Raw genomic sequence first — 13,667 nt, forward strand, 5'->3', positions numbered from 1 at the left:
GCTTGGTGTTAAGGATATAGCCTTCATAAATAGTACACTAGTGTTCTCATTTAAGCATCTCTTCTTGACAGACACAGATCTAGCTTCAGTGGCAGGAGAGATCAATATATCAAAGAAAATACAGAAATGATCAAACAGTGCTACATCCTTAATAACAATTAATGAAATGTTTAGACCCTTACTGATAAGTAAATCTAGAGTGTGTCCACGATTGTGTGTGGGTCCATGTACATGCTGAGTCAGATCAAAAGTTTTTAAAACAGTTTTGATTTCTTTTGACATATTGTTTTCTGCATTATCTATGTGAATGTTAAAATCTCCTGCAATGGATAAAACGGTCAAACTCTGAGGTAATTGTTGATAACAGTTCTGTAAAGTCCTCAGCGAAGGCTGGAGAGTATTTTGGAGGCCTGTAAATAATGATAAGTAAAATGCGTGGAGCACCTTTCAACACAATACCCAGATATTCGAAAGAAGGGTAATTCCCAAATGATATTTGCTTACATTGATAGATATCTTTAAAAAGAGCAGCTAGACCCCCACCTCTCTTAACAGCTCTGCAGACACTCATAAAAGTAAAGTTCGGAGGGGCTGCTTCATTGAGGATTGTTGCACTGTAGCTGTCTTCTAGCCAGGTTTCATTTAGAAGCATAAAATCCAGGTTGTTTGTGGTTATTAAATCGTTGACTAGAAGTGATTTATTTTTAAGTGAACGAATGTTTAAAAGTGCTAACTTAACAGTCTTACTTTTTGTCCCCACATCAATCTTACTTTGACGTGTAATAGGCACCAGATTAGTTAGGTTTGCTGTACGGCTATTGAAGGCCTTAGATTTTCTATCTTGTAATAGAACAGCAATAGAAAAAGATACAGGCACACTGGGTTCCCGCTTGTTCTGTAAACATTTGAGAAAGTTACTGTTATCAGAGCAGGGACCCAAAACACATCACTGAGAGCTGGTATCAGTTGTTTTTGGTTCACCTCGAGCAGATGGAGGAGGGTGTGGTCCCTGGCGTTGTGGTAGAGGCCGAAGAGCTCTCACAGGAGGGGGAAGGCGAGCTGGGCCCGCAGGCTTTGGTGCGGGTGGTAATGGTGCCTGTTGTTTTTTGGTTGGTATCTGGGGGCTTGCAAAAGAGTGGGATAGTCTGGTTCCAGCATACACCAGTTCTTCCATTTTCTGTGAGAAACACAGGAGTGGAGTTGCTGGAGAGAGGAATAACGTGTCTGGTGAAAGGGGCTGTTGCTCTGGTGTTATAGGAGGTTGTGATATGCTGTCCTGGCTTCTCTGGCTGTTTTCCAGGAAGTCGTCCTTGGGTGTTGAATCTTCAAGCAGTTCTGATATGTTTCTCTGTGGGCAGGGCTCAGCTGAGATTGTGTCCATGAGCAGAGGTTGTTGTGGCGGAGTGGTTTTATCATTGTCCTTGTGTGATATGTCAACCGCATGTCCATTTTGCTGCTGAAGTGAAGTCCCGTGGTCATTCATACTGTGTCCATGTGTGTGTGTGCCGTTCAGATTGAGTGGATTGGCACAAACTGCAGAAGGATGATTGAGGGAGAAGTAGAAGTTGTCCTTTAACACTCTTGAACCAAGTTTGTTTGGGTGATGGCCATCCCGATGAAAAAGTTGTCTCTGGCTCCAGAAAAGATTGAAATTGTCAATGAAGTTTACTCCTTTTATATTGCAGCCATGTATTTAGCCCAAGCAACCGTGAAAACCTGTTTGTTCCTCTTGCTGGGAGAGGTCCACTGATGAATGTTTGAACTTTCAGTCTTTTAAGTGTTTCAAAAAGTTCATTGAAATCCTTCTTAAGGAGTTTTGACTGCTCTTTATGAATATCATTCTTCCCCACATGTATGATGAGTCGATTTGCAGTCTTATGTTTCATCAGAATGTTCTGAAGTTCCCTGTTTATATCAGAAGTTGTTGCTTGTGGAAGGCAGCATGTAGTTGTATCCCTGCCGCTAATGTTTCTAATTATGGAGTCCCCCACTATCAGAGTCCTGGGCTCGGCTGCGCTCTGAGCTGAGTGCCGCTGTCTGCTCGACCTTGAGCGCCAGTTAGCATCAGTGTTAGCTACTGGCCCATTCAGTCTGTGTTCGATCACATTCATCACATTTGGGGATTCCTCATTTACAATCATTAGTACTTCAAATCTGTTCTCAAGATGTATAGGCGGTGGTAGAAGACCAATGTTTGCAATCCTTGTCAGAGCTGTATCTGGGGTAGAGGATGCTACTGCGGCAATATGTGATGCTCGTGACAATCTGGTGTCTCGAGTGCCTTTGGGTCTAGCTCCCTGTTTGTGCCATCGATTAGTAAGTCGATCGGCTTGTTTCTCTATCTGTCGAGGAGCACTAGTTTCATGGGACTCACCGGTATGCTGAGGGTGTCCATGACGAAGCTCTGTTGTGTGCTCCGTCTGGTTTGGTGGTCCCGTAAGTAACTTTGTTTCGAGAACTGCAATCCTTTGTAAAAGTCTGTGGCAGTTATTGCAGCAAGTAGATTCTTGAACCTGAAGAGGCATTTTCTCTTATCCGTATGAATGTAGGCAGTTGTGTTTTCCTTTCCCGGAATGTAAGCTGGTCGGGTAAAAGAATTCTGCGTTTTTGTAGTAATCCAAAACTTTGTTGTCTGAGCACTGTGCTGTTTGCTGAAGCTAAAATTAGGTGATAAAAGGAAATAAAATATAAAATATAGGAGATAAAATGTAGAAGCGATAGAGCAAAGCGCGGAGCAGTAAGCAAGAGCGTCCGAACAGTAGCTGAGCAGGAAGTGATCTAGTTTACACACACACACCTTCAAGCGCACCACAAGAATGAGGCTGCCAAACTGGGCCTCGCTGCAAAAAATCGACCGCAGAAGCCAGACACCCAGGTACAGCTGTCTATAAGTCATGCGTTTGCGCGATGTACAAAATATAAGAGGAACACAGTGCAAGTTGGAACGAATGCACTGATGCATACCAAATAAATAAATTGTAAATCTGCCATCGTGTCTCTTCAGAAGACTTGGATTTAGATTAGACCATTCGATTGATTATTTTTACAATGCCTTTATGTCCTTTTTTAGATCTTTTAAGTTTTAGGGGAATTGACTTTAAGAGTGTTTTCTCACCTAGTTTGTTTGAGCCCTCCAAATGCTCTCGGAGCAATTCAGTGTGTGTATATGTGGAAAAACCAAGTGATCTCAGACCCCCCCTAAAAGGACCCAAAAGTTTGTGGTCCATTTGAGGTTTGATTTCTTTGTAATACGTGAAAGCGATGAGGTCCTGGTCCGCTTTGTGTTTTGAAATGTGTACTGCTTTTTAGGGCTGTCAAATAAAAATTCGAATTTCAAATATTCGTCAATTTTTTTTTAAATCCTGCACATTCGAATGCAAAAAAATGTTTGAGTGTTTTTTGGAGAACCGGGTTCTCTTTTGAGTCCACTATCTTGTGAACACCAAAAGGACTGAGTCACTTTCGGCTGGTTCCCTTTCTGGTTCACTTTAACTGAACTGGGTTTGGTTCTTTTGAAATTAACTATATGTGAAAACACCCTAAATGGAGGAACAGAAATCTCTCAGATTTCATAAAAAAATATTGTCATTTGTGTATGGAAGATGACCGAAAATCTTATAGGATTAAAATGAGTACATGATGACAGAGTTTATATTTTTGGGTGAATTATACTTTATAAATACAGTAAGGTGAGTCTTGGTCTAACTCTGTATCGCAAGTAGGCATGTGCCGGTATAAAATTTTCATGCTGCGATTAATTGATTGAGCTTTTATCACAGTATACGGTATTATCACGGTATTTTAATTGCTATAATTATTAAAGGTTAAAAATGAACAAATTAAATTAAATATAATTAGGTTTTCATTATAATAAATTATGACACAAGTAAAAATATAATACAAATGTAATATAGTGCACATATTTAGCTAAATACTCCTCTCTATAGCTATCAGTCAACTACGTGTTGGTCATTAAATGGCTTTCCTGAGGTAAATGTAACGCTCTATGACATAATTGTTCACCTGCAGTTTTATTGACCTCTTTCCGTGGTTGAAAAACACTGATTTATCGATATTATGTATGAGGCATACCTTTCGGTAAGTTGTACTGTATCTTTAAATAAAAAGTAACAGATGATAGGTTTACTTGAACTGATGCGCTACTACAGCGATCTGTCACGTCACATTTACAAGCACCAAAACGGTATTTATTGTCTGAATTTCGTAATAAAATGGACAGAACATGAGAGCTGAGAATTTTCAAAAGTAACCTGCTCTGTCTAGTCTGTCAATGTCAGTGTACTCTTTGCTCCGCGATTTTTCTCTGAGTGAGAAAATTAATGTGTGGCGCGAGAGCGTGTGAAAAGTGTCTATTGCGTGAGTCTCACACTGAATGCGTAGAGTTGACAGCCCTGCTTTTAGAAGGGGGATAAATCGTCGGCAGCGTTCCTCCTTCCACCATGCTTCTTCTCCTTGTGAGGATTGTTTACATTAGACTAGAGTGCGCACTGCGCCGCATGCACACAGCGCTTCATGTGGGGATTGTTTACATCAGAGTGCGCGCGTGTTTCGCGCAGCATATACGCAGTGTTTGTTTAAGCGGTTGATGGAAAATAAGCTTATGCGCGTTCTATAAATATAAATTCTGATCTATTATTTTTCACTGTATTTTGAAGTGCCCGCGATAACAATATCGTGCATTTTCATTACCGCGATTTATCGCATTACCGAATACCGGCACATGTCTAATCGCAAGTGATCACATCAGCAATACATATTGGCACATTTTTATATCGCGATATCACAATATAACGATGTATCGTTGCACCCCTACTGTTTTGGCATCCCTCCACCTCCACAACTCCACCAATATAATATAAAACAGACTCATCTTCCAGTCCCATTGGGGGGTATATCTTAGTTTGAGTTTAAGCTGCTTCCTCGAGCCCCTCCACTGCGGACAGCTAGACAAAAACATTTAACCTTAATAGCTTAACTCTTCGGAGTCTTGGGCTATTTTGGCCGTTTTTGAGTACTTTTTAATTTTTTTATTTCTGCGACATAAACAAATGTTTACCATACCAATGTTTGGTATTGTTTTTTTCAGCACAACATCACCTATATGAACAGACAATTATTTTTTCACTTTTATGTACTGTATCAACATACTGGACCCAAAATCACACAAAAAACACAAAATCCGAATAGAAAAATTATAGTTTTTTTACTACAAAAAACACAAACATGCTCAATGAAGCATTTTAAAAAGTTTAAAATGTAAACACAAGTTGTAAATGTCAACATATACAGGTAAAATTCAGATATAATCAAGCTATATACAAAAAAAATATGATTTACAAAAAAAAAAGCGAGTGTAGCCATAGGCTTTTTTTTCTCTTTTTAGCTTTGCCACTTTTTAAAAGTTTATGCACACAATTATACAGAGAGCTATATTTAAGGCCTTGCATTCCCAGAATATGAGGGTTCCCACTTAGTGCAAATACAACATAAAAAAGGTCAAATTGAGATAAAATCTAACTATATACAGCAAAAAGCAGGTGTGGCAATAGGCGTTTTTTTTCTTTTCTTTTTTGCTTAGAAACTCTACAAAACACTTCATGTACAATTACACAGACAGCTACATTACAGGGCTTTCATGAGCTTGAGTAAGAGGGGTTCCTAAAAAGTGCAAATATACTATACAAAAGGTAAAATGAACACAAAATCAAACTATATATACAACTATTTAAAACGAATATCAGGTGAGTTTTTTTTTTATCTGTGCCACTCCTCAAAACAGTTTCTGTCAACAATGAGACCAAAGACATTCGCTTCATTTTCCTTCCACAAAAAACTACCTAAACTACCTAAACTATCTACACTACTCCTAAACTACTCTCAAAATCTATTCAAACTTTTCCAAAAACTAGCAATAATATCTCTCTCTCTCTTTCTATATATATGTCTCTCTGTTTATTCCGTCAATCTCCCGACTCCCGCGGGCGCCTTTCAATTTCACTTCTTTGCTCAGTTGGCTCCTCCTCCACTCCCTAAAATGTGCAGCCTGAAGAGAAGAGTCAGCAGATTCACACATTTTTCTCCGTTTTGTTTTATGACAAAAACCGACGAAGTTATGAGAATAAATGCAACGCCTGTCGCATCCCATCTTGCGTTCCTTTACGAACGCGTCAAAATATTCAAAAAAAATTTATATAAAGTTTAAATTATCATATCTCCGTTTTTACTTGGTCTATCAACACAAAACAAAAAGTAAAATAGAGTTTCAAGCCAGCACTTTCGACAGAAGTGGACAGCAGCGCTCAACGTGACTTTGTTTTTATGCTTCGATGTCTTAAACTGGTCATGTGATTTGATCACGCCGGCGTGATCGGCGACTCGGAAGAGTTAAAGATTATATGGGCAAACAAACTCGTAAATTGTAGCCTAGTGCATATATCATCTAGCATACATAGTGCTGGTTTTAATGGCAATTGCTTTGTCTTTTTTTATTTTTATGTTCTATTTTTTTTTTTTTTTTTGACCTGATGACGCTGAAAGAGAAGTGGCAAGAATCGAATGAAATGGAAGAAAAATCTGTGTAAGGATCATGATGATTTCATGACCGGAGAAAAATTCACACAGATAAAACAAAATCTCAGAAGATTAAATCTAACCGTTATTACGCCTGCCCTCAGTGTGGAAAGCGTTTCGATCAAAAACAAAACAACGTTAACGTCCACATGATAATTCACAATGGAGCGTGTCGAATGGAAAGAGTTTCACTCAAAAAGGAAGCCTTAAAGTACACATGGGAATTCACACTGGAGAGAGCTCTTTTACCTGCCTACAGTGTGGAAGCAAAATTCACTCGAAAAGGAGGCCTTAAAAGGCACATGAAAATTCACACTGGAGAGAAGCCTTACACCTTCCAACAATGTGGAAAGAGCTTCACAACAAAACTTAACCTTAGGTATCATATAAACATTCACACTGGAGAGAAGCCCTTCCCATGTGAACAGTGTGGAAAGTGTTTCAGTCGTAAAGTAACCCTTAATCAGCACATGATGATTCACTCAAAAGGGGACTGTTTTGTATGTCATCAGTGTGGAAAAGTTTCACAGACATGAAACGTTTTAATGTGCACGTAGCAATTCACTCCGGAGAGAAGCCTTTCACATGCCAGCAGTGTGGAAAAAGTTGCAATCATAAAGTTACCTTTAGGATTCACATGACACTTCACACTGGAGAGAAACATCACACATGCTCTGAGTGTGGAAAAAGTTTCAGATATAAAGCAACCCTAAATGCCCACATGAGTGTTCACAGTGGAGAGAAGCCTTACGGATGTCCTTGGTGTCAAGAGAGTTTTGTATATAAAGCATCTCTTGAAGCCCACATAAGAAGTCACACTGGAGAGAAGCCTTTCACCTGCAAACTCTGTGGGAAGAGCTTCTCAGAAAAAGGAAATCTTAAAACTCACATGAGAGTTTACACGGGAGAGAAGCTTTTCACCTGCCCTCAGTGTGGAAAGAGTTTCACGGTTAAAGGAAACCTTAAGACTCACACATGACTTCACACTAGAGAGAGACTTTTCTTGTGTCTTCAGTGTGACAAGAGCTTCTCACATAAGAAATACTTGAATTGTCATTTGCGAACTCCTTCTGAAAAGAAATTGCAGTGTTCTGATTGTGGTAAGAGGTTTAGAAAAAGGTGTTATTTTAAAAATCACATTTGCATTCACTCTGGAAGAATGTCATTTAATTGTGATCAGTGTAATAGGACATTTATTTTGCTATTACACTTACAGATACACCTGAAAAGTCATGAAAATGTGAAACCCTATTTGTGTCATTTGTGTGGAAAGAGTTTTAAATGGCCCAGCAATTTAAAATGGCACCAGAAAATACGTATCTGTTTAAAATCAAAGCTACGATCACATCGCAGTTGAATGTGGGCCAGAGATGATTGTTCCCCTTCAGGACTTCTTTTATTTGCATTTCTCATTTCAATTGTATAGAGACATCACTTCATTCTATATATTGATAACTCAGAATCAAATATTGATTAAACTTTTGTCTTGCTGTGCCATGAAAATGTAAGATTATAAATAAAATGGCATAACCTTAATGAATATGATCATTGCACTGCGTTATTTGATTAATTCTTAGCACTGGTAAACATGTTTTAAACCAGGACTTGAAGATGGTTACTGTTGGGGCTCATCTGGTAACATCTGGAAGCTGGTTCCAGCTGTGGGTTGTGAATCCTAGGTGTTTCATTGAAGACTTCTGGCATAGCCTTTCAAGTATATTTGATAGTATATGTCGTTGACATATGCATACAGCTTATGTGCAGTTAAAAAAAAATTGCTGTTTGCATACATTATGCACTTACAATGCTGATGATATTTATGACATGCCCTGTACGCATACCCAGCATGCATGTAAAAATACTATGGGATCTTAGATCTACAGGTGTGGCTTTTAAGAATGCATGTTTTTTTTTAAACATAGGGAGCCCTACAGGCATGTTTCGTAGGGTACGCTTACACGACAACGATATGCTTAAAAACTGAGAAGTTGACAACACCATCGTCAAAGCAATCCTCATTCACACGGATCCGCGAAAACGACTAAAAACGCTGTATTCTGCTGCCAGGCCATTAGATGAACACGTAAAACACGTGCATGATTTCATCGGTTTCAAAAGTTTGGATTTTCAGGCACTCAAAACGCTGTTGCTGTGTAAACGTACGGCCAAAACGCATACAAAGTTTTACATTTTTAGTTGAAAACGGTGTCGTGTAAACAGCCCCTTAGAGTTTAAATAAATATGTTGGTTTCACACATTATGCATCAGGTAGTGCATGGAACAACATTCTGTGGCTCAACAAACAGTAGCTACAGTGGGCCAGATCAGATTAGTCTTGGCCAGTTCAAGTTAACAATGATTCGCCAATCATTCTCGACATTATTATATTATGGAAATATAACTTATCATCTGCGGCTCGTCTGTATGGGCAGGTCGGGCAGAGCCCCTCCAAAATATTCATCCAAACATAGACCTTTATATGCACTGAATTAATAATAAATTATAAATGTGTTCAGCATTCTGCAACAAATATTTTTCAGAGTACTGTATCTATACTATTTTAAGTCGTAAAGTGAGCAGGATATATTAAAATGAAGCGCATGGATTCAGCAGACATGTATTATGAAACTAAGCAGGGCAGCCATTCTCAGAGCCCTCCCTAGCTCTACAGCGCCCCACAAATTTCCTGTGTCAATCTGTGGTGAAAAAATATTATAAAGCTTGTGTTGAGGAAAGCTCGTCTGTGTTACTATGATTGGAAATAGGTGTCATTTTTGTTTTAACAACGTTTAGCTCACAAGTTATTGATTCGGGAAGTTTGAATTTGTGAATATATTGCCAACTTTATTGAACTACTTGAATTAAACACTGACCGCATTTCTTTATATTTGAGTCCAAGTTCAAACTCTATGATCCGCTCCATTATTAATGAATGGAGCTGTGTGAAACAATGCCAGCGGGACAGTAAAGAGGAAGTGTTTGAAAAGAAATTAATATTTTTATTCAGCAAGTATGCATTAAATTTATAAAGTGACAGTAAAGTTAATGTGGGCATTGACTCTGTTTGCATCCATAGCCTCCCATCATCACCATATAAATAGTGTGCACTGTCCATAGACATGTTCACAATAGCGGTAATGAGATAACATGGGAAGGACTGTACATCTCTTTTCACATAGATTACATAAACAGAGAATATTTGTTTTTGTTTTGAATTAGATAATTTAAAAATAGACACTTAAATATGTCTAAGTATATTGCTCATGTCTGTGTGATGAGTATTTGCTGAGTTTTGTTTAATTTTTGTGACTCGCTCAAGAAAAATGTCATGGAGACAGAGACGGCATAAAGTTTTCTTTAGTGGACGTTTTTCTGTTTTCTTTATTTTACAAAAGCACCATTTTTGTTTTTAGAGGTAAAGCAAACCTCAACTGCCAAATGAGGATTCACTCAGGAAATAGCTGTATTATATGCCATCACCTTGGAAGGAGTTTCACAGACAGAGAATACCTTAAGGATCACATAAGTCACACTGGAGAAAAGCCTTCATGTGCAATCAATGTGGAAAGACTTGCACAAACAATTGTGGATTATCTTCTTTGTTTTTGTGTTAGTTTAATTGCTGCAAATAAACCCCCTGCTCTTTATCTTGTCTGACTTGTTGTGACAGAACACTGAACCCAAAACAAGTTGAATCTAGCAGTCATATCACCCTGTAGCCCAAGACTGGTTGACCACTGAAGCTAAGCAGGGTTGAGCCTGGGGCCGGTTTCACAAAGCTATTTTAGACCAGTCTATAGTGTTAGACTAGTCTAAAATTTGCTCATAGATAGTTTCACAAAAAAAAAAAAGACTGACTTAATTTAGACCAAAAAAATTAGACACCTTACCCCCAGGCTAACTTAGGTCTAAGACTCTATGTTACCTTGGCAACCAGCAGTAACAATCAGTTACATTACAAACAGCCAAAAGAAGAGGGAAAATGGCTCATAATTTGTGGTTTGCTGACGACGTTATAGAGAGAGCTATGAGAATGGAAAGGGTTTTTAGGGACCGCAGTAACCTACTGGAAATATATAATAATGAGGACTTCATTGGTCGGTTTCGTTTGCCCAAGGAAGCTATACTGAGTCTGACAGATGAATTAGCTGAAGAACTGAGCCCTGCCACTTCAAGAAGCCACAGCATCCCAGCAGTGCTTGCACTGCGTTGAGATTCTATGCAACAGGAACTTTTCTGAATGCTGTTGGTGACACAGTGGGTCTCAGCAAAGCTTCTGTGTCACGGATGGTATACAGGGTATCAAGAGCACTTTCAAATAAGCTCCCTCAGTTTCCAAATCAACTAGCTGAGCTTAACACTAGAAGTGCCAGAATTCCATTACTACTAGAACTGCCGCAAGCGGTCATTTTGACCGCTAGATTCCAAACTCTATATCTTTAATGATGAATACCCAATTGAGAGATTAATGCATTTATTGTATTAGGATATCTTTTAAAAACAAAACAACACCAAACTCTACATTTAAACAAGTTTATTTTATACATCTATAAATAATAATAAGATGTCCTGAACAAAATGACGGAGTAGCCTGTTTTCATGTTTACACTGTTCGATTGCGCCCGCGCCCGCGCCTGCCGACACACACACACACACACACACACACACACACACACACACACACACACACACACACACACACACACACAGACACACACACACACACACACACACACACACACACACACACCATATTCCATTGCAATCTTGACATCGCAGCCTGTTCATTACAGCCATAATAAAATATAATAATAAAATAGCATAGTCAACCTAACATATAAAAATTCCACTGCTCTGTTTATATAGTCAGTAGTAGGCTACAATTCATACCATTTTGCGCATGTGAAGGTGATAATTTTTTTCGTCGATTTTGGAACACGAGTGAAGTACAAAGCCTATAATAAAGAATAGTTTACCATCCAAATACATCGCAAATGTTGAAACATTTTGATTCTAATTAGAGAGTTATGTGAGCCGTTATGTGAGCCCAACGACGCTTACTTTCACTTTCGCTTGAAAGTAGCCGATTTCATTTTGGCTTGTTTATTGTTTATTTATTTGTTATTGTTCTGTTCTAAATATCATTACATTTAAATGATTTGTTGTGGAATATGTTTTGTGTATTTTTTTACCACATTTTATTGTTGTATATTGGTATATGTATAATAATACAGCGAAATTCAGTGCGGCCAATATGACCGTCTATGGCCGAAATAGGTAAATATGTTAATTTGTTTTTTTGCATTACGTGTAATTTATATGAAAAGCATTTTAAATGAAAATACAGACACTTTTAGGAAAAGTCAGGTACCAGCAGGATTTTATTTATTTTTTCAACAAAGTTATTGCAGATATAAAATTCAAAACGGTCAAAATGACCGCCATGGCAGTTCTAGTGTTAACAAAGTCAGAAGAGGGTTCTTCAGCATAGCAAGATTTCCCAATGTTGTTGGAGCAATTGATGGGACGCATGTCAGAATCCAGGCTCCAACAGCTCATGAACATTTGTTTGTGAATAGAAAAGGATATCACAGTCTAAACATTCAGGCTGTTTGTGATTCTGATCTCCGGTTCCTCAACTGTGTGGCCCGCTGGCCTGGATCAATTCATGACTCTAGAATTCTTAAAAATTCTCAACTTTTCCGTGCATTTGAGCAAGGCATTATCGATGGGGTCCTGTTGGGGGACTCTGGCTACCCTCTAAAACCTTGGCTCCTTACTCCCTTCCTGAATCCTACTACACCTGCACAGAGAAACTACAACACAGCACACTGTTCAACTCGTAACACTGTAGAGCGGGCATTTGGTGTTCTGAAGAGGCGTTTCCATTGTCTACATGGGGAATTGCGAATGACACCTGACAGAGTGTGTAACATCATCTGTGCGACTGTTGTGCTGCATAACATAGCGAGGTAGGACTACCTGAAAACAAACAATTTAAATTTCTAGCTTTTTTCGATAGGCCTAAATTAATTACTATTATTTACCACATGCTACAACTTTAATCAAAATAGTTTATTTCATTGATCATTAGGGATCTCCGGCTACCTGACCCTGAAGGAGGGGATATCAGAGATGACAATCTCAATGAACTGGAGGACAGAGAACATTTAGAGGAGCAGGATGGAACTGGTCGATATGTGCGTCAGATGTATGTTGACAGGATTTTCAATGTCTGAAAAAACAACAAAAATCACAATAAAGTGTTGCCTTTCTTTACCTATTAGGCTTAAATGAGTAGCAAACAACTCAATATATACATTTATTTTTATTTATTTTTTCTCAAGTGACATACTGTTCATTCAATAAATTATTCCAAGAAAATATACAGCACTTAAGTCTCTTTCATTCATATCAAAATCCTCAAGGTCATTAAAAGTACAACATATTTACTATACAAACTGTAAACCAAGTATCTCACAAAACAAGTGACATACTGTTCATTCAATAAATTATTCCAAGAAAATATACAGCACTTAAGTCTCTTTCATTCATATCAAAATCCTCAAGGTCATTAAAAGTACAACATATTTACTATACAAACTGTAAACCAAGTATCTCACAAAACAAGTGACATACTGTTCATTCAATAAATTATTCCAAGAAAATATACAGCACTTAAGTCTCTTTCATTCATATCAAAATCCTCAAGGTCATTAAAAGTAGGCTAAAACATACTAAACAAACTGTAAACCAATGTAAAAGTAATAAGGCAGTGAGGTGTTTTAGGCATATAAGACGTAACTCAACATATTTACTTTTGTAACTGCTTTAAAAAACATAAAATAATTAGCCTAAAATACCTTGTTGTCTTATTGGAAGTACTCAAGATATTCACAACTCCAGCGACTGTTTGTGCAACTCTAATTTTAATTTATCTCTCTGAAGCTGTAAAACTTCAATCTCGAGCAGCAATTTCCTCTCTTCCAGTTCAAGATTTCTGTATTGTTTGTCTAGCACCATTGACATAGTTGTTCCTCTCGACACCGATGGGAAAACAGCTGTAGCTGATGCTG

At 38.2% G+C, this 13,667-nt stretch overlaps 1 protein-coding gene across 1 annotated transcript; it reads left to right on the forward strand.

Annotated features, from left to right (window-relative positions):
• Positions 1-2,816: 2,816 nt before the first annotated feature.
• LOC308689274 (putative nuclease HARBI1) lies at positions 2,817-12,567 on the forward strand (the record flags this gene model as incomplete). Its single annotated transcript, XM_081362928.1, has 2 exons — positions 2,817-2,875; positions 12,042-12,567. 2 exons carry the CDS (start codon positions 2,817-2,819, stop codon positions 12,565-12,567), a joined length of 585 nt encoding a protein of 194 aa, XP_081219054.1.
• Between the last annotated feature and the right edge of the window lie 1,100 nt (positions 12,568-13,667).

The sequence above is a fragment of the Scardinius erythrophthalmus genome, assembly GCF_964197995.2.
Source record: "Scardinius erythrophthalmus genome assembly, chromosome: 4".
Lineage (NCBI taxonomy): Eukaryota > Metazoa > Chordata > Actinopteri > Cypriniformes > Leuciscidae > Scardinius > Scardinius erythrophthalmus.